Consider the following 21901-nt stretch of genomic DNA (forward strand, 5'->3'; position numbering starts at 1 on the left):
TAACCTGTTCTTCCTCTCACCCATCCCTTCCTCCCACCCCAAGCCGCACCTCCATTTCCTACCTACTAACCTCATCCCACCTCCCTGACCTGTCCGTCTTCCCTGGACTGACCTATCCCCTCCCCACCTCCCCACCTATACTCTCCTCTCCACCTATCTTCTTTTCTCTCCATCTTCGGTCCGCCTCCCCCTCTCTCCCTATTTATTCCAGAACCCTCACCTCATCCCCCTCTCTGATGAAGGGTCTAGGCCCGAAACGTCAGCTTTTGTGCTCCTGAGATGCTGCTTGGCCTGCTGTGTTCATCCAGCTCCACACTTTATTATCTTGGATGACTTTACTGTCTCCTGATAAAGGTGCTTGTGAATTCAGAAGACTTCCACCCTCTAACTTCAATGCTGTAATAAAGACATGGCAGAATCTCAATTCACACCATTCTATAAGTTTCTCCATTCTATAGTCTCATGAAACCTTTGATAAAAATCTCATTTTATTGAAGGGTCTCTGTGCAGCACTTTTGTTCTGCGATGATTATCTGGCCAGCTAATGAACACAAACCACACAAAGGAAGATATTTCCAACCTGCACTTTTATTTCTAGAGACAGAACTATGCTTGTAAAAGTATGTTACAAAGAAATACACATTTTGTGGATTTCTTCTTTGGACCGTTTTAAATTGTCATCTACTCTTCTGCGGAGACCTAATAGGTAAACAGAAAATAGAAATGGTTTAATCAATACAAGGAAGAGGTCACTTTAAAGATATTACTTATGTTGTGATGAATAACATAAATCTTTGCTAATACTTTTTATTGTTAATGCCACTTAAGACTCATTACTTTGAAATTTTAAGTGATTGCATTTTGTGTACCTTCATACTTATGTCACGGCTTTTACTTCTAAGCTTGTTGACTTGAGACTCTGCAATGTCAGCACGTTCCTCAGCTTCCTCCAGTTCATGCTGTACCTTCCTGAACTTGGACAGATGAATATTAGCCTGCTCCTCCTAAAGGGAGTACAGTAAAAGAAACAATCAGATTTCAAGACTGGTGAGCACAAGAGAATGTAGATTGTACAAAAGGACTACAAAAGTGTGAATCATTCATAAATGTTTTGACAGAATGTATTTTGTATTTGGGGCAGTGAATATTAATTCTCATGCCATGACCCACACATTTGATGTCTAAAGTCCAACTATTCACAGGCTACTGAGATCATTATTCTTTGTGAGAGAAAACAGGTTTCTGGTTTAGTTTAGCACATTGTTCATTTCCATCGGAATTTTAAACCAGCCTAAATTGAATGAAAGCTTCTGCTCACTGACAGCTTATTGCATTGTGAAGTGTGATTAAATATTATCCTTTATATTTGTGACTTTAGTTCACATGCAGTTGAAAAAAGTGAGCATTTTCACTTTCTGGGCTACCATGTTACTTTGTGAATTTTCTGAGCTAGTGTATAACAAAGTTTGACATAGATCTAAAGAAAAACAAGTGCATTGTGGTCTAATTCCTGCACAAAAATGCCCATAGATAGATGCAGGCTGCCATGTATTATTTAATACAATAAGTGTATGTGTATGTGAAACTTTGTAAATATTTTCATAAGTTCCACAAAAATTGCTTGCGGCGGTTCGCTTATAGGAAATGCAATTCCATAGAATCCCTACTGTATGGAAATAGGCCATTCGGCCCAACTAGTCCACGCCAATCCTCTGAGGGGTGTCCCACCCTGACCCATCCCCATATCCTATCCCTGTAACCCTACATTTCCATTAACTAACACACCAAATCTACACATCCCTGAACACAATAGCAATTTAGCATGGCCAATCCACCTAACCTGCACATCTTTGGACTCTTGGAGGAAACAGGTGGAAACCCACACAGATGCAGGGAGAATGTGCAAACTCCACATAGACAGTCACCTGAGGATGGAATCAAGCCCAGGTCCCTAACACTATGAGGCAGCAGTACTAACCACTGAGCCACCGTGCCATCACAATTCTGATGTTCAAGAGAATGAGACATGAATTAGTAAATTATAACTTTACAGCTGTGCTTGATGCCATATAACCTAAACCATGAGTTTTGAGATGTCTTTGAAAACATATTGGATGAAAATTACCCAATGGATTTTGGGAACTGTGTGAAAATCATTTAAAATGTCAATTACAAGGAAAACAACCACAAAAAAAATGCTTGTTAAACTAAAGATTTCCTTGGTAGTAGAAGTTTGAGGATGAACAATATTAGCAATGCTCTCATGCAATTCCTGTTCTGAATGCCATATTCAAGACTTATTGTCACAATTTGCTTAGATGTGTTGTTGCCAAATAAATAGAAGGAAGATTAAACACAATTACATCAATCCGGAACACGTTGTTGCAATATGCAAAGCGCAAAGGCAATTTTAATATGAAAATGATTCAAAATGAAAGGTAAAAGTTTCAACAAGATTAATGTTACGGCATTGAAATCTTCTCCTCCTCAATCTAACATTGTTAACAAGCAGCTCATAAAAGCCTGAAACAAAAGCAGAAATTGCTGGAAAAACTCAGCAAATCCGGCATCGTCGGCAAAATTAATGTTTCACGTCCAGTGGCCCTTCTTACGAATTTATATAATTCTGGAATGTTTCTCAAAATGCTTGAGTAAAATCAAATCATTGGAATAAATGACTGACAGTGCATATGTCACTCATATCCTCTGTAAATTTTGAGGTCTATATTTCTAGATAGTTTTGTGCATTTCACAATTCAATTAGTAAGGAAAGCGATGATTCTGGATTCAGAGTATAAGTCATGAGTTTACGAAGAAAAATAGGTTCTTATTGAACAAGTTTGGTCATATAGATGGTGAAAGGGGATGACCTTATAAATGAAATTACCTATTGTACATAGACAGAGTTCTGGTATCCCTGCCATTCTTTCAGCGTCATAAGTATTTGATGTTGGTTGCAGAGCATAAACTCAAATCTTCAAACATAATTAATTACAGCTTCATTAAAACATTTTCTTAAAACATTTTGTAGGATGAATGTGACTATATTTCTCAGATACTTACAGTCTCTTCGCATTGCCTCTTGTAGGCCTTAACCTTCATCTGCAGTTTGTCAACTAAGTCTTGCAGTCTCAGAATATTCTTCCTGTCTTCCTCCGACTGATAATTTAAAAAAAGACAACATTTGGATTGAGTATTTTTTTAAAATTGCAAGCTCAAAAATTATGTGTTACTCTAAGTAATGAACTTATGAATACCTGATAGGTCAGTTCCTTCACTCTTCTTTCATATTTGCGAACACCTTTAATGGCATCAGCCCCTCGTTTCTGCTCAGCTTCCAGTTCGTTTTCTAGTTCACGGACCTAATCCAGATAACATTAATTTTTTTAGATTTGTGCAAGAAACACACTGCCTCTAAATTGCAATGATTCTTATTTTATTGCCGAAGCCACAACAGATTTGCAGAAGTCAACATACAGCATGGAATACTTACCCTAGCCTCCAGTTTCTGGAGCTGTTTCTTTCCTCCCTTCATTGCCAACTGCTCAGCCTCTTCCAGGCGATGTTGTAAATCTTTTACTGTCTGCTCAAGGTTCTTCTTCATTCGCTCAAGGTGAGCACTGGTATCCTGTTCCTTCTTCAGCTCTTCGGCCATCATGGCAGCCTTGTAAACGTGAGGTAATGGAGTAAATCATTATTCCAGCTGGAACTTGAAGTAGTATTAACAAAGTAATTCCATTACTTAATCACTATTTGTAAAAATATGAATAAATTGTTAACTTCTGTCACAACTTACATCTGTGATAGCCTTCTTTGCTTTCTCTTCAGCATTCCTGGATTCCTGAATTGTTTCTTCCATTTCAGATTGGAGATGATTCAAGTCAGCATCCAGCTTCTTCTTGGTGTTGATGAGACTTGTGTTCTACAGGAAAAGTCAAGTTGTGAAAATGTGTGACAGAATCAGTGAACTGCAAAACTTGGCTGTTGCCTGATACTAATCTTCAAGTCGAGAAACCAGGTATAAAATTTAAATTTTATTGTGGCTGCTTGCATTTTACAGATCTTAGAAACTAGATCATTTAAAAGGTAGCATGCATTGCTATCACTTGTCACTGCTGTGCCTTCACACTAGCTGTACAGGCTGCCCAATTGTTTAGGTTCAAGGTTGGGAAATGAAATTGAAGCTTTTAATCAGATCTTGCCATTAAATTCAAGAGTGTCACTTGGCCCAGGCTCTACCAGGTTCCTCAGCCTTCTCAGAGACTTCAACTGCGCCCTCCTCATATTCAAAATGAGATTCATGTGTGAACTGACCTGAGAGTGCAGCAGCTGTACTCTCTCAGTGACATCTGCAAGCTCTTGTTCAGCAATTTTGCGAGATCGATCCGTCTGCTCCAGGGCTGCTCTTATTTCTTCAATCTCAGCCTGCTGCAGGCTACTTCTGCGCTCAACCATCGCCAATTGCTCCTTCAAGTCTTCCTGGCTTCTGCAAGCCTCATCCAGCTGTAACTGGGTATCCTGTTTAGATTGCAGAAGCATTTTGTCAGTAGATATTGCAGAATAGCAAAACGTATATATTATACTGATATAACTTTGAACAATATGCTTATTTTTAGTAAAATCTTCAGTAGTCTGAATATTCTAAAACTGTTGACAAATTATGATTCAGTTACCTTTCTATTAAATTGGGTCATAGATAAATGAAGAATAGTACTTTATTCACAAAACATTGTACAGTATTTGGAAGTAGATTAAAATTAAACCATGGATCAAAAATAAATGCTAATTTAAACAGACCTTTAATTGACCTTGCAGATTTCTGAGATGTTTCTGAGCTTCTGCAGCTTGACGGTTTGCATGTCCCAACTGAATCTCCATTTCATTTAGATCACCTTCCATTTTCTTTTTGATTCTTAAAGCATCATTTCTGCTCCTGATTTCAGCATCCAAGGCACTTTGCATTGTTTCTACAACTCTCTGGTGGTTTCTCTTTAGTTGATCGATCTCCTCATCTTTCTCTGCAATCTTCCTGTCAATTTCAGACTTTATTTGATTCATTTCTAGCTGAATACGGAGGATCTTGCTCTCTTCATGTTCCAGAGAGGCCTATAAGGACACATTTTCAACATTTCACACATTATTGCCATTAAAGCTACTTGTATTTGCTATGGTTATTTGTGTGTGTTATATTAATCAATCCTTCGAGACTGTTGGAACGTAGAAACACAGGAATGGGAGTAGAATATTTAGTCCCTGAATCCAGCTCGCTATTCAATGAACTTACGATCGAACTGTGAGCTGATGCATATATCTACCTGTCTGCCATATCCCTTAAAATCTTTGGTTCACCAACATCTGATGATCTTAGATTTAAACTTAACCATTGATCAAGCACCAGTTCCAAACCTCAACTCCTTTATGTGTATTAGTTAATGATCAAATACCTAAAAAAAAGCTGGCTGTATTTGAAATTGATAACTTTAGGACAAGATCAAATGCATTTAAAGATACTGAGAGGAATCCATATTTAAATTGTGGAAGCACTCGCAATAGCCTTTCAGTCCTCCTTTAATACAGACATGTTGCCAGATCACTAGAGAAATGGAATTTTATATATTTTTTAATGGTATCCTCCTGTGGGGCATCTTAACAATTCTGTGCTTCTATAACACATGGTTGAAAAGTAAAGTTAGCTCCTCAATGCCAATATGCAGTAATAAAAGAAGGAACATCTGAACTTTAACAATGCAATACAAAATTGGTAATCCTTCCCTGGTTCAGTAAATGACAATAGATGAATCCATTAGTTTATTCGTTCTTCTAATGTAAAGAAAACCATGTTTTCAGATGATCAATCATAAATTACTCTCAATAGGTACTAATTAGAACATTTAGTGTGTTCTCTTTGAGCTATTAACTTTTAGATCTTTCAATCAATTTTAAAGCTCTTCAATGCCGTGCTAATTTTACAATGCTTACTCTGTTTAACAAATACCAGATAATTTCTAATATCTGCCGCTTAAATAATTATTAATTTTACCTCTGCTTCCTCCAGAGCTGACTGAATTTCACTCTTCTCCTGTTCAGCTGTCTTCTTTGCCTTTTCTACCTCATGTAGGGCTTTGCTGCTTTCAGCCAGATGCTCAGTTAGATCAGAGATCTCCTCTGGTTTATGAAAAAAGTACATGTTATGTCAATTCTGGAGCAATCAAATTAAGAGTATCAAGCAATAAAAGGTATACTCATTATATGAAACAGATACCAGGCCATCACATAGCACTGTGAGCAAGAATAAAATTTTGGTCTATGGCTTAACAGCAAGGTACATACTTATCAATTTCTTAATATCAACATTCTTAAATATTCAAATGATAAATGAGATTTTCAGACTTACGCTGCAGGTTCTTGTTCTCTCGTTTAAGAGTTTCAAGTTGATCCAGAGCTTCCTCATATGCATTCTTCATCTTGAAGACCTCAGTACTCAGACTGCGGGACTCTTTCTGAGCTGCCTCCAGTTCAGCCTGGCTTTCCTCAAATTTCTGTTTCCAGTCTGCCAGAATCTGTAATAGACCATTACAATGGTTGCAGATAAAATACGTGGATGCAATTCGCCATCGATAATGATTTGAGCTGACTGTTGAGAATATGAAGCACTGACTGCAAGATTAGAACTAACTTTTTGGCTGAAACTCATATTATGTCTGCCTGTCACAGGAGAACTTACTGCAGGCATGTTTAAATAGAAGAACAAAAGATCTGCTTCTAAATGACTATTTGATTAGGCAGATATAGTAGGAACTGCAGATGCTGGAGATAACAAGGTGTAGAGCTGGATGAACACAGCTCAGAGGAGCAGGAAAGCTGACATTTTGGGTCTAGACCCTTCTTCAGAAAAATGGCAAGATGGGATGATGTTTGTCGTCTTACTTTACTCAGAAGGCTGCATTCTAAATTTTAAAATATCCAGGAAGTATCATTTTAAACTTCGTTTCAAATATTTGAAGGGGACTAACCTTTCAGTGTTTGAGCTTGTTTCACCATTTTATTGGTTTATGGCTGATCTGTAACTCAAGTTCAATTCTCCTTTTTTTCCATATTTCTTGATAGGATTGTCCAAGAAACATCTATTGACTTCAGGCCTGAATATTAAGGTTTACCCAGCCTCCACAGTGTTTTGGAGAAAAGAGAATTACACGCCACCCATTGTGAGGCTTAAATTTTATTTGAGCGGTTCATGGAAGGCCCTCGTAGACTTGGTTTTAGTTCATTGAAGAATCTGGTCAAATCCTAGAGATAATGTTGCCCAACTTATCTCAATCCAGAGCTGAATTTACTTAATATCAACACAAGATTAGAATTTTAATTAGAATGACTGACAGAAATTAATGTCAAATTGCTCATACCTTGTCAAAGTTCCTCTGTTTCTTGTCAAGAGCTGCTGCTGCTGAATTTGCCCTCTCCACATCTATCATAAGGTCCTCCACTTCATTTTGCAGTCTCTGTTTTGTCTTTTCTAGTGAAGCACATTTAGAGTTTACAGCCTCAATGTGCTCTTCTGCATCCTGCAGACGTTGAGCAAGCTTCTTCCTGAGAAGAGTAAGTGCGAAAAATGTTATAACAAATATCATCTAAATGACCATGTTGTACAGAACCCAATTCTGATTTTGTTATAACATACTTGGCCTCTTCCAGTTCCTCTGTGCGCTGGATTGCATCAGTTTCGTATTTTGTCCTCCACTGAGCAACTTCACTGTTGGCCTTGGACATGCCGCGCTGGAGCTCGGCCTTTGCCTCCTGTTCCTCTTCATATTGTTCACGGAGCAAATCACAGTCATGGCGGGCAGATTGCAGAGCATGTGCCAAGGCACCCTTTGCCTGAAATAATTAACAAGCTGGATGAGGATTTAATAGTTTATAAATTTGTGATTATCAGCATGGGGGTAAACTTTGAAACATTGCCTACGGTCACAATTAATCGAAATAAAGGCACTTCACAGTGACATCTTCAGCCTATTAGTACATAAGCACATCAGAAAAAGCATTACTTTAAAATTTCAAGAATTTAGATTTATTGTATATTATTTGCCTTATTTACTTAAATTATTCTGGTACCTTTGTTTCTTCCTCCAGCTGTCTCTTCAGTTCCTCAATGTGTTGAGAATATCCTTGTTTACCTCTTGTTAACTGGGATACCAATGCTTCTTTCTCCTCCAGTTGGCGGTTCAGTTCACCTGCAATTCAGCAGAGATTCCAGGCAAAAAATAGTTATAAAATAACCTTACCTTGTATGGATGCTAAGAAACAACTGGTTATAGAGCCAGTAAGTACCATTTTCTGTTGAAAGGCGTGCTTTGTGAGTTGATAAATCATTGATCAAACGTTGGTGCTCATCATGTTTGGCCTTCAGTTCGCTGACCTGGTCCTCAAGAGTTCGAGCCACTTTCTCAAGGTTTGCCTAAAACCAATACACAGCATTCTCAAAGGATATGAGAATAATATGAGAATAATCCAATAATTATTCATTAGCAATACTTGTGTAAACGTATAGGGTACAGCCACATTAAAACCATACCTTGTTTTTCGATACAGATTCCATGTTGCTAGCCAGGTCATCAATTTCCATCTTCAGCTCACTCTTTTCCTTCTCAAGCTTCTGTTTCACACGTTGCAGGTTGTCAATTTGTTCCCCAAGTTCAGCCACACTATCAGCCTGTTTCTTACGAAGAGCAGCGGCTGTGGCTTCATGCTGGAGGGTTGCTTCTTCTAGATCGCGGCGCATCTTCTGAAACTCTGCTTCACGTTTCTTGTTCATTTCAATCTGTGCTGCCGTTGCACCTCCAGCTTCTTCTAGTCGTTCACTGATTTCTTCAAGTTCCCGAGCAAGGTCAGCTCTCTGTTTCTCAGTCTTAGCACGAGAGGCACGTTCAGCTTCAATTTCCTCCTCAAGTTCTTCAATACGAGCCTGAAAGTGCATATTTGTTAATATAACCTTGAAATAAGTAACAGCGGTTCATGCACCTAACCTTTATGAAGAAAACATTGACATTTTTACCAGACAAATAATTCACCTGTAATTCTTTAATCTTTTTCTGCAGCTGGGAGCCCAAAATTTGTTCGTCTTCCACTTTGCTTTGAAGTTGGCTTATTTCAAATTCCTTCCTTTAATAATAAGTGAAATATTAAACTACATCACTGAATTATCACACTTCAGTATTATTGCTGAATTCTCTGTTGAAATCTGTTCTCATCTTACATGTCAAGGACATTAAAAATGTCTGTTTAATATTGAAACGTAACCTTAATTCCTGAATTATCATAATCAAGGAAGGGCCTTCTTTTTTAAACAATGTCATCAGAATACATAGACAAGTTCAAAGTCTGCTGTGTCATAAGATCATGCTAATTAATAGAAATTCCCTGACTGAAGTGTCAGTGTCTCCAATTACAAGTTGCAAATAATGAGGACAGCTAGGTTAAGAATTGCAGCCAAAGGACTGTGAAGAAAGAATAAGATAAATACTAACTTCTTAAGCTTCTCGTCTGATTGCTGCTTATCATTCTCGAGATCCATTATAGTTTCTTGTGACAGCTTCAAGTCACCTTCAAGCTTCCTCTTAGCACGTTCAAGATCCATGCGAAGTTTCTTCTCTTGCTCAAGAGAACCTTCAAGCTTTTTAAAGAAATAGAGCATTTTTAATTTCAAGAAATAATCTCATTATCGTCAATCATTTTTGACCTAGCGCATTTATTATCACTTACATCATCAACTTGTTGTTCCAGTTTGGCCTTTGCTTTGGTCAGAGTGTTGACTTTGTCTTCCTCAGCCTGAAGGTCATCGAGAGTTTGCTGATGGGCCTCTTGGAGAGCTTTCTTTTCCTTTGTTAATTTAACAATGTTTTCATCGAGATTAGCCATCTCTTCAGTGAGGTTTTTAACCTACAGTCAATAAAGACAAAACATACAGAAGAATTTTATTGAAAACGTCATAAGCAGGTATGAAAATTGCCTTGGGTATCATATATATACAATGCATAAAAATCAGTGATTCACACCTTGTTCTCAGTAGCGTGTTTTTCTTTTTCAACTTTGGCTAAGGTGAGCTCCAAGTCATCAATGTCTTTCTTCAGTTCTGAGCATTCATCCTCCAGTTTTCTTTTCTTAGCTGTGAGTTCAGCATTTATCTCCTCTTCATCTTCCAGCCTTTCATTGGCTTCTTTCAATTTAGCCTCCAGTTGAATTTTATTTTTAATCAATCCCTCACATCTTTCTTCAGCATCTGCCAGTGTTTCCGTTTCCTTTAGAAAAGTGACACCATGCATTAGACAAGGTTATGGTTTTTACAAGTTGTAATTAGAATTTACTGTATTAAAATTGCAAATGTTGATACCGCTTGGACTTGAAGTTGCAGGTCATTCTTTTCCTGTACTAGAGCCACCATTTTCTCTTCCAATTCTTTCCTTCGTGCTTCAGATTTAGCAAGTGCTTCCTTTGTTTTCTCAAACTCATCTTTCATATTTGCCATTTCCTTTTCAGTTTCAGCACTCTTCAGGAGAGGTTTGATCTTGAAATACAACTGCATCCATGGCCAGTGTTTGACATTTGTGAATGCACGGATATTATACTGTAGAGTGTACAGTGCTTCCCTGAAGGATGCAATTAGATAGAGACACAGTTTATAACAATCCATACTTATTATTTTTATTTGAATAAAATTACGCAATATTTTGGAAAAATGGCTTTTCTTGACACATTTATTTTAATGTTCACACTGAATAGTTTTACCTTCTTTCCATCATTCTCTTAAATTCAACCCTCATTAGGAATCCACGGCACATAGCCTGTGTACGGGTAATGAGTTCTGCCAACTTTTCATCTCGCATCTCTTCAAGTAAACCCAAGAGACCAGCTTTGAAGAACACCTTAAATGATGAGTGCAAATTTTTTTTTTAGTATTGAGCGCAAAAAGTAAGTTAATGGTTGTTTATGTTGTATACTGTACACTAGCAAATAATTTTGCCTGCCTCACTCACTTCTTGCTATTGTATTGAGTCATAGAGTTTTTACAGCATATATAGAGACTCTACAACCCATTGTGTCTTTGTCAGTCATCAAACAGCCATTGATTCTATTCCCATTTCCAAGCTTTTGTCCTGTACCCTTGTTTTCTGTGACATTTCAAGTGCTGATCTACATACTTTGTAAATGTCTGGAGGGGACCCCTCTATTACCTTCTGGGGAGTACTTTCAAGGTACCCACAATCTACCTCAAATCCCCTCGAAATCTCCTGCTCCTTATCTTAAAAGTGTGTCGTTTGGTCATTGAGCAGTCTACTAGGGGAAATGTTTCTCCCTATCTCCCTATGGCACTCAGAACTTTGTACGCTTCAATCAGATTCTTCCCCCCTCAGCCTTCTCTCCTCCAAGAAAAAGAAACAACTCAATGAGTCTCTCTTCACAGCTGAATTGCTCTAGCTCAGGGAACGTCCTAGTGAATTTCTTCTGCACCCTCTCTCCTGCTCTCACAACCATCCTGTGGTGTGGCAATTGGAATTGCATACAGTACTCTAGTTGTGGCCTAATTAATGTTTTATATAGCTCCATCATCGCTTCCTTGCTCTTGTAATCAATGCCTTTAGTAGTAAAGGCAAGTATATCTTCTTAACCACCTTTCCTGCTTCCTTCAAGGATTTATGGACATGGACCCAAGAATCCTCCAATCCTCTTTACTGCCTGCGGCCTATCATTCAACATGTATTCTGTTGTCTTGTTAGCCTCCCAAAATGCAATACATCATACTTCTCAGGATTATATTCCATTTACCACTGCACAGTCCATGTGACCAGCCAGTCTATAATGGCTATGTTTCTATGTCCTGTAATCTGAGGTTTTCCTCCTCACTGTTTACCACATCACCAATTTTCCTGTCATCTGCAAACTTACTGAACGTACCTCCTGCATTCATGTCTAGATCATTTGTGTACATTACAAACAGCAGAAGACCCAGCACTAAAGTCACCACTGAACAAGGACTCCCAGCCACAACAACAGCCTGTTTCCTGCTATTTAGCAAATTTTGAATAAATTTGCCAAATATCACCTGGATCCCATGGGCTCTTGGCTTCTTAACCAGTCTGCAATGAAAAGCCTTGTCAAAAGCTTTAGTGAAAACCATGTAAACTGTAACAACCTCACTACCCTCATCTACACAGCCAGTCACTCATTAAAAATTTCAATCAAATTTGTTAGTCACGATCTCCCTCTTACAAAGTCATATTGATTATAACAGGGTGTTGACCCTATCTCATACAGTTTTCTGCACTGTGGGAAGCGGTGTGATTGCCAAACTGATTGAAAACTGAACTTTACTAGGGGGCCAATTTAAGTTTCATTAATCTATCATTTCACACTGATAAATTAAAGTTTGAAATATTCTTACCTTTGTGTGCCCAAATTTATACTGTGTATGATCGACATCAATGGAGCTTAGTAATTTCTCAGAAGCCTTCTTGCTGTCAATGAACTGGCCTTCAGGAATGGCACTTGCATTAAGAACCCTGTATCTGTTATATTCAACATTTAAGTACATTAGTTTCCTCCAAATTTCAACATTTTAATATGACAAAACAAAACTAGTGCATAGATTGAATATAATTACCTTTGTTTGAAGTCACCATAGATGATTCTGCTTGGGAATCCCTTTCTGCAGATTCTGATACCCTCCAGGACACCATTGCATCTTAGCTGGTGTATGACAAGGGAGTTATCCATTGCGCCTGATAGATGTAATGTAACAGTTATGAACATAATAAGGCAGTTGAAGTATTTATTGACATTTTCTTCACATAAAATCAGATACTTGCAACCTTTGTTAATTCTACATGATGGGAAAAGAAATTACTAGTTCACGTATTGTCGTGTATGAGTAGGGAATCAGACTTGCCTGGTGTCTTTGTCTCATTGGGGATAATACAGCGTACAAAATGGGGATGCGTAGTTCTCAGGTTAGCCATCAGCTTGCCTAAGTTTTCCTATGAGATTAATGGGGAAGTAGTATTGATAAATGGTACAAAACAAAATTACCCACTTATTAAAATATAGTTTAATACATTCGTAAAATATCCACATACGAGAAAATCATACCCTAAATAGAGCTGATACTGTCTGGAAGGAAGCACCCTTCTTTTTGCCCTTCTTAGCACCGCTTTCTGCTACAAAAAAGGAAGATGTGTTTGTTCTAAGCTAATTAGAAAAACAAGAGATACAATGCAAACAAAAGAGAATGTTAACATTTGCATGCAAAAGAACTTTACCTTCAGCTGTGGCCGCGTAGAGATGTGCCAACAGTTTCACTGATGATTTCTGGAAAAGTCCAGTTACAGTTTCATTCAGGGGGTCCTTGTTCTTATCCAGCCAGCCAGTAATGTTATAGTCCACAGTTCCAGCGTAATGGATCAGTGAGAAGTGAGCTTCAGCCTTTCCTTTGGTAGGCTTTGGTTTCTGGAAGTTGTTTGACTTACCAAGATGCTGATCATATAGCTTATTCTTGAAAGAAGTGTCTGAGGCCTTGGGGAACATGCACTCCTCTTCCAGGATCGAGAAGATTCCCATGGGCTGTGGATGTGACAAAGTTCAGGGATGTTGAGGTAATGAAGCAAATGAAATGATGCCTCTATAAATAGATTTCAGTTTTTATAAACATCTTGCGTGATATTACTGACCTTTTCAATGAGCTCAATGCAAGCAGCCAGATCCATACCAAAATCAATGAATTCCCATTCAATTCCTTCCTTCTTGTACTCCTCTTGTTCCAGAACAAACATGTGGTGGTTGAAGAACTGCTGCAGCTTCTCATTAGTGAAGTTGATACATAACTGTTCCAGGCTGTTGAACTGAATATACAGAACAATTTAAATCCTTGGTTATTTTTCTACTTGCATATTTAATGCTTAGATGTTTCAATGGTTTATTTTGTGTTATTTATATTTCTTACATCAAAAATTTCGAACCCAGCAATATCCAGCACACCAATGAAAAACTGTCTGGCCTGTTTTGTGTCCAGCTGCTGATTGATACGGATGACCATCCATAAGAACATTTTCTCAAAAATAGATTTGGCAAGGGCACCAACAGCATTGTAGACCTGAAGGAATAGAAGATATGTTTTGGCTAAAAAGCAGCAGCCTAACTTAATTTTTTTTATGCAGTCAGACAAAATATTGCAAATGCTGGAAATGTAAATTAGAAATGGGAAATTCTAGAAATATTATGCAAACCAGTTCGCAGCTGTTTGGAGAAAGCAGAAGTTACTCATTCAGGTCAATTACTCTTTGTCAGACCTTCTAAATGTCATTACCCTGAATGTTTAATTCTTGCTTCCCTTGCTACAGATGCTGAACAACCTACTGAGCATTTCTCACATTTTCCTTTTGTATTTTAATCAATTTGAATATTTTCACACACCGTTATATTACTAATATTATTGGAAACTGTACCTGCTGAACAGTTTGACCTTTGGTTACAAATTCATTGCCAACCTTCACTCTTGGGTAACATAAAGCCTTTAGCAAATCTGCAGAGTTGAGGCCGGTCAGGTAAGCAACTTTGTCGGCATCTAACAAGACAGAATGGGGGATTGATTTTATTTGTGTATAGCACTGATATTCCATTTCATTACAGAAATGATTGTGTGCTAAAATACTGAAAGGAGGTCTCAAGCTTGCTGAAAGAGTTTATTTGCTGGCCAGTTGTGCACAGCATGAGGCAACTGTGTAAAGGACGGTGATTTCTATTTCTGCAAACTAATTTGCCACTGATCCAAATGCTAAAACCACAAGCAGTGAGAACTTACTCTAATTCAGGAATTGCAGTAAATGCATTCCATGTTTAATAATAATTCCACAAATGCTATAGTTTCAAAATATGCAAAATGACCTTTTATATAGTTTAACTTGTAATTTGAAATAAAATCTGCATTTGATTAACTGAATATTGTTCTGAATCTATCAATAAATCCGAAACTGCAGGAAGACGCGTAAAGCTGTTACCTTCTGTGCCATCAGGCTCAGCTTGCTCCTCTCGTTGTTTCTGCTTGAACTTCATGTTACTAAAATGCATTACTGCACCAGTGAGTTTGTAAATGCTCCATTTCTCATCATTTTCGAAACCCAGGACATCGATAGCAGTCTGTCCATCCAAGCAATTGGGTTAGAGTCTAATGTAAAGTCTCACACACTGAAACTTTTGACATTTATTTTATGACATCTTAGATTTGCTATTCAAAATATTGTGGGATTTGGACAAAATGAATAAAGAATAATTGGTCTCACTCATAAAAGGAGCAAGAATGAAGTGGGCACAGAATTAACATTATTGTGAAAATAAGCAATGGTGACATGAGGAAAAACATTTTCAGTCAGCAGTATTTTGGATATGGAATGCACAGCTTGAGAGTGTGGTAGAGGTAAGAAGCATTCAAGAGAGAATTAGACCATCTCTCAAATGGGAGATATTGCAGTACAGTGGCACTGTGCAAACTGCTCATTGGGGTAGCTGCTGAAGACCAATAGGCTGAATGGTCTCATTGTATACTGTTAGTTTTCTGTGAATTTATTTTCTTCAGACACCTCTTATACCTGAAACATTTGTTAGCTTTGACTTTGTTACTGATATAGTGAATAAACACTACTGATATGTGCTTTCTAAGTTAATAATTGTATTTAGTCATATTTCATTTCATTTTCATCCTAGACTCAGTGAATTGATAGATGGTACCTATCTGTATACATGCCTTAGAGTCAGGATAGAAATACAATTAAAGATAAACAGCTGATACTTACATCAGTTGCCACCAATTCTTCATTATCATCAATACTGTTGACACTAATCTCACCTTGGCTGACAAATGGATAATCATAAGGGTTCGTGGTAATAAGACAAGACTCTGCAGAAAACAATATAAAATTTGTTTGCACTCTTGTGGTTAATGAAATGAAAGTTCCATAACATTGAGTTTTATGGTCAGGCTTCTTCTCTTACATTCGAACAATACGTCAAATTCAGTTTTAGTTCAATTTTGCCTGTAGACTTCACTAAATGTAAACAACCTATAAATACATAAAACTGGAGATTTCTTAATAAAACGTATATCAGATAAAGTTAAAAATAAAGTATGAAAATACTGTATTAAATTATAACAAGAAACATACTTATAGGATAGAGACTAAATTAAATGACAAAAAAAATGCTTTGGAACTAAATGCGGGAAAATGAAAGACAATGTACCTTTGAAAGAAGAATGGAATAGCTGAATATGATTTGGGAGATTCTTGAACTAGAGGGCATCATCTTGGAGTAATCTAAGGGGGTCCACTTAAGACAGATGAGGAAAATCTTTTTTCTTTATTTTGATCGCGAACCTGCGGAACTGCGGAGGGCTGTCAAGGCTGGAACATTTGGGATATTCAAGGCTGAGATGTAGAGATATTTAATCATTGCGGGAATCAAGTGTTATGAGGATAAGATAGGAAAGTGAAGTTGAGGATTATCTAGGCCCGAAATGTCAGCTTTTGTGCTCCTGAGATGCTGCTTGGCCTGTTGTGTTCATCCAGCTCCAGACTTAGTTATCTTGTATTCTCCAGCATCTGCAGTTCCCATTATCATTGAGGATCATTAGATTAGCCATGATCTAATTAATGGCAATGTCAGAAGTCACATGGCACCAGGTTATTATGCAACAGGTTTATTAGAAATCACAAATTTTCAGTGCACTGCTCCTTCTAATCACCTGACATCTTCACCTAATGAAGGGGCAGTGCTCAAAAAGCTGGTAATTTCAAATAAATCTGTTGGTCTGTAACCTAATGACATGTGACCTCTGACTTTGACCACCCAAGACCAACACTGGTACCTCCACATCATTAATGGTGAAGCAGGCTTGATGGGCTGTATGGATCAATTCTGTTCCTGTCTGTTGGTTTACTAGTTCTCGTGTTAGTAGAGAAACAAAATAAAGGCAACAGCACTTCAAAACTTCTGTCCTTACCAACAATTTCTGGCTTATGGTTGGTCATCATCTGGTAGAAAATGTGGTAACTCCTTTCAGCTTTTAGCTGGAATGTTACTCTGGATTTTTCCAGCAGATCTAGAGAGAATGTGCACACACACAAATGTAGATTTACTGGTGAACCATTCTGTATGACCAGAAATCGTTCTACAAATATTGCAAATCAAATTCAGCTGCACTTACAGGTTTCAATATCCGCAGAAGCCAGTTTCCCAGTGGCACCAAAGTGAATTCTGATGAATTTACCCTGGAATGTAAAGGTTATTGAAATCAATGATTTGAAGCAAAATTTCACAACAAATACACACTGCACTGCGTGATATTGACAGATCCAGCTTGTAACAATTTACGCAATGCACACCAGAGGATACGGTGCAAGTAAGTTTGCAACTGAAGGAAATGTTTCAGAAACTTACGAAGCGAGAGGAATTATCATTCCTCACTGTCTTGGCGTTCCCAAAGGCTTCCAGCAATGGGTTAGCCTGGATGATTTGATCCTCCAGGGACCCCTGCAAAAAGAGACTTCCCGTTAACACAGTTCGGAGCATTTAACGCGTTAAGCAACGAGATCCAGCCAAGCAGCAAGTCTCAGTTAGCTGTTATCAACGTTGTTTTTACCTTCCCAACTGGCTGACCCTCTTTCTTCTTGGCAGCATCACCTGTGGCGGCAACTGAGGCAAAGTACTGGATGACACGTTTCGTGTTCACAGTCTTTCCGGCACCGGATTCTCCGCTGGACGGGGTGGAGATAAACCGATTAGTGCAGACAATAAACTAAAAATAGACTGAAAGAGTCAACGCCAGTTCCGTTCCCCTAACTCCCGACCTTGACGAGACTGTATTAAAACAGCAACACTTACGTGATCAGGATCGACTGGTTTTCACGATCTGCGAAGAAAACCAAACTCAAGATGAATGTTCAAAGTTCAGGCAACAGAGAGGACGCCACACAAAGGTATTCCCGGTTGCGAGTACAAGGAGATTTAAGAAAAAAAATTCCGCGCTGATCAAACAAAAGCCGTTGCAACACTCACCAGTCAACATGAACTGATAGGCGTTATCAGAGATGGAGAAGATGTGGGGAGGAGCCTCTTGACGCTTCTTGCCCCTGTAAGCTGTCACGACCTCGGGGTTGTACACAGGCAACCACTTGTAGGGGTTCACCGTGACACAGAACAGCCCAGAGTAGGTCTGAAGGCAGACAAATTACATCTCTTTACTAACGGCGTTAATATGTTCGATTATTAATTTCGTTTGGGGATTATAAAAGGATGCAGGAATAAGGAGACTGGAGGCCTCCTATGCCGAATCATTCCAAAGTGGAAGGACAAAGCAATACGGCTAAAGAAGGATCGAGGCCCGAAACGTCAGCCTTCCTGCTCCTCTGATGCTGCTTGGCCTCCTGTGTTCATCCAGCTCCACACCTTGTTACCTCGGATTGCCGAGCATCTGCAGTTCCTACTATCTCCAATACAGCTACTTGCCTTGACTTTATCCTGTACAACAGGTAGGTTCATGTTTTAGAAATGTCCGGTCCAGCATCAGTTGAATCAACTGGGTCCAATTCTGTCCACCGTACTTCACGGGGCAAGATAAATGATGGCCTTAATACAACCCGCAATCTATCGCCGGCAATGTTCCGGGGAATGGGGGAGCTCTGCATTGTAGCCAGACGGGATAAACTGACCATTTAGCAAAGATCTCAGAATACTGAAAGTCACAAACAAAACCAGAAATTGCTGGAAACACTCAGCAGATGACTGGACCCAAAACTCTCCCTCTCCAAAGATGCTGCCAGATCTGCTATGATTTTTTTAAAATTTCCCGACCAGTTTTGATTTTGTAAATTGAACATTTTCCCGGGGAAGGCTGGGAGGCGGGGGGGCGGGGGGGGGGGGGTGGTTGTTGAAGGAAGATGCAGCCGAACCGCGATGGGTTTTGATAGAGTAAACAAAGAGAAATGCTTTATTTTGTCAGAATGACTGACAGGGAGAATATTTCCATTCCTTGGCAGAAAGAAAACAGCAAGGAGGTGAGGTTCTATTATTCGGAAAAGTAAGTTATTGGGATCTGCACGGCTAAAAACTAAAAGCTGAGACGTAAATCCAAAACAAAAGGAACTGTCTATGTGGAAAGGGAGAAGCGTGTGGTTCTTTGGGGAGAGAGTGGGAAGAAACGCTGTAATTAAATTGTTTTTGAATAAAATGCCCTTTCTGCGCTCTGTGAGATTCTCCAGTCTGGAACCTACTGTACTTACATAGATCATCCAGGCAGCATAACGCTCTTTGAGGTTATACAACACAGATGCTTCATTCAAGTGGGTCAACATAGCCATATCTTCGATTTTATCGAATTTTGGAGGGTTCATTGGAAAGACTTGGTCTTCTTTGACAGTTACCGTCTGCAAAATATTGAACAAACTTGGTGTGTTAATTAAAGGAATAAGAGTTTTGTGAAAACAATGCAGCATTTCAAAACGATTTTTTTTTCAATTTTACAACTGACCCTCTTGTCGAGAGTCTCCACCGTGGCTTTCCCGCCTTCCTTGCTCTTGATGATACCTTTAACATACAATTCCTTGTCATCGTGGACATAGCAGGCTGTTTTCGCGTCGAATGGTCGGTTCTGAGCTTCTAACCTCTCCTTATCCGGCTTCCTCAGAAAGATAGCCGCCTCTCCAAACACTGCCATCTCCGAATCACCCATGGCTACGGCTTACTTTTGAAATGGAGGTGCATGTTAGTTTTCCAAATGCAGAAATAAAGAATTACCAATACAAGATCTCCCGGCCTATTTAGGTTGCATTTCCTTTCCTCATATCGAGTCAAAGGCGCACTCTACAGTTAGCATTCGGATTAGCACCCTGTCCTGTTCAGCGTGTGTGAAAGCAGCGTTTCAATCTGACGTTCCGCACCACCTACTCACCACCCATCTCCCAGAGATTTCTGATACTTTTCTCTTAAGAAAAAATGAAATTGATGTGTGTGCAAACTCTCTCAGCTCTCCAACATCGAGTTTGCTCAAAGTGACTCTTTCGTTTTAGTCACAATTTTTTCCAATGTTACAACCCGCTAAAGAATTCGGTTTGAGCGCACGGTTTTTCCGCTGGGATACCTGTGGACTTTCACACAGACTTTCCTCACCGACCAATTCCTCCCTCCCCCTACGCCAACACCTGCATTCTATACACATGTGCGTTCACTAGATGGACCCTCCCTCCGGCTTTCCTGTCACCATTTCTTTGCTGCAGATATGTAACTTAAACATTACAAACAAAAAGGTTACGTTGTTATAATTTTGTTCTTTAAAATGCCCGTCAATACATTACTTAATGAAATCTGGATGGGCTACCGGAATGAACTGCGCTGAAGCTGTAACATGTGAGTTTGAACATAGCATGTTTTATGGGCGCATACCTTGATTATTTTCCACGCACCACGGATAAACGAGAACACCGACTTCTGCAGAGGATGCACTGCAAATTGGATATGAGTAAAATATTAGCCTGAAATCAATTAAACAGCTAGCTATTTCTCGACCAGCGAGATTGCTGTACATAAATACGAGGGGGAAAAAAACTCCACATGCTGGAAAACCTGAAACAAACAGAGGTGGCTGGAGAAACTTAGAAGCTCGGCAGCATCTGTGGAGAAAGAAAAACAGTTAATATTTGGAGTCTGATATGACTCTTCAGAAGAAGTTATAGAAGTCTTCTGAAAAGTCACACTGGACTCGACGTTATCTCTGTTTCTCGCTCTCTCCGCAGACCTGCTGACTTTGATGCGCACCTCACTATCGCTATCCTCAGAAAGACAAAATTGTCATTGCGCAAAAAGAAGCCGCTCCTGTCTGCAACAGGTCCTCAAACGCGCAACGCAACCCAAGCAATCTCTTGCTTTTCTTTCTCCGCCGTATCCTTACGCACTACTTCTAACCAAATAATCACACCATGCCCTCTTTAATGCCCCAACTGAACGCAGCGGTTGGCACCAGGATGGGCCACGCTCCACATTGTTAACAAAGGCAAGCGTTTCACAATGTGTTAAGATCCAAGAACAATTCATCAAGTAACATAACGAAGACCAAAGCTCAAAATGCTGGCGACAGCATCTTTGGTAATGGGAAAACCAGCAGCATCCCAGGAGTACCTATGGTGAAGCTGAAATGGTGGGTGGTGTTTGACATCCCTGTGAATCTTTATACATGATTTTTCTGCTGGCGCAGCAAAACTAACCTCTATATTTGGTAGTCAAAGGATTCGCCACCGAAGCTGCTTAGTCCATCAACTCTCCGTTTCTCCTTGCAGGCTATTTTTAAGGATGCAACGTTAGTCGCTCGTATGGGCAAAAGAAATGCTTTGGCATCCCTCCAACAAGTAACATCTGAGAAAGTTAGCAAATAAGGTCGGTGTTCAACCTTAAATGTTGTACTAATGATCTTGCAGTAATCTGTTGCCGAGTCTATTCTCAAGGCACGGTTGCTGTAGGTCAAACGGTTTTGAAAATGACTCCCTGTTAATTTTTGTCGCACAAAATTTAATAGAGTTCTCTGTACGTTCTCGATATTGTCGACATCATTCCGCGAAGTTTGGAGGCAAATTTACATTTCAGCAAATTCCCGAATCTAACCTCAATTACTGGAATCTTCGGGCAATTGGGGCTTTTGAAGTAACTTCTCAGAAGACAAGTGTGTATTCGTCAGCCTGTCTCATAATTCGCCTTATATAAAAGACATGAGATACAAGCATATGTCACCAATGTAGGTAGATAATTCTGGAATTGTTTGGGGATGAGCTTGGTAAAGCAAAGTAGAAAGAATTCAACACTCACAGTATAGGTA

The 21901-nt window shown here is 39.1% G+C and overlaps 1 protein-coding gene across 2 annotated transcripts; it reads right to left on the minus strand.

The window, feature by feature from the left end:
• Positions 1–568: 568 nt before the first annotated feature.
• On the minus strand, positions 569–21254 carry LOC125463504 (myosin-4-like). 2 transcript variants are annotated; one of them, XM_048554814.1, is made up of 41 exons: positions 21211–21254; positions 20479–20537; positions 19568–19780; positions 19320–19463; positions 18097–18253; positions 17923–17950; positions 17681–17795; positions 17479–17571; positions 17246–17309; positions 17042–17140; positions 15837–15940; positions 15045–15183; positions 14493–14611; positions 13991–14140; positions 13719–13889; positions 13311–13611; positions 13141–13205; positions 12941–13028; positions 12656–12773; positions 12437–12560; positions 10783–10919; positions 10388–10643; positions 10053–10295; positions 9760–9936; positions 9525–9670; positions 9069–9159; positions 8573–8962; positions 8329–8455; positions 8113–8231; positions 7679–7875; positions 7404–7587; positions 6395–6560; positions 6041–6165; positions 4798–5106; positions 4315–4518; positions 3797–3922; positions 3494–3664; positions 3258–3362; positions 3064–3159; positions 870–1004; positions 569–699 (listed from the first exon to the last, which is right to left on the minus strand). In XM_048554814.1, exons 3-41 carry the CDS (start codon positions 19766–19768, stop codon positions 682–684), a joined length of 5802 nt encoding a protein of 1933 aa, XP_048410771.1. In that variant the 5' UTR covers positions 19769–19780; positions 20479–20537; positions 21211–21254; the 3' UTR covers positions 569–681. The 2 variants fall into 2 exon arrangements, with proteins under 2 accessions (XP_048410771.1, XP_048410770.1); XM_048554813.1 differs by having other exon boundaries at positions 13141–13208.
• Between the last annotated feature and the right edge of the window lie 647 nt (positions 21255–21901).

This window comes from Stegostoma tigrinum, chromosome 22 (genome assembly GCF_030684315.1).
Source record: "Stegostoma tigrinum isolate sSteTig4 chromosome 22, sSteTig4.hap1, whole genome shotgun sequence".
Taxonomy (NCBI): domain Eukaryota; kingdom Metazoa; phylum Chordata; class Chondrichthyes; order Orectolobiformes; family Stegostomatidae; genus Stegostoma; species Stegostoma tigrinum.

Bases quoted from the DNA above. Each gene is read 5' to 3' on its own strand.
- LOC125463504 (XM_048554813.1), bottom strand. From the start codon at position 19,768: ATGGGTGATTCGGAGATGGCAGTGTTTGGAGAGGCGGCTATCTTTCTG. The intron at 15,941-17,041 runs GTAAGGACAGAA...TGTTTTCTGCAG, and splicing joins CCATAAGCCAGAAATTGTTG to AGTCTTGTCTTATTACCACG. The intron at 12,774-12,940 runs GCAAGTCTGATT...TACATCTATCAG, and splicing joins CAATGAGACAAAGACACCAG to GCGCAATGGATAACTCCCTT.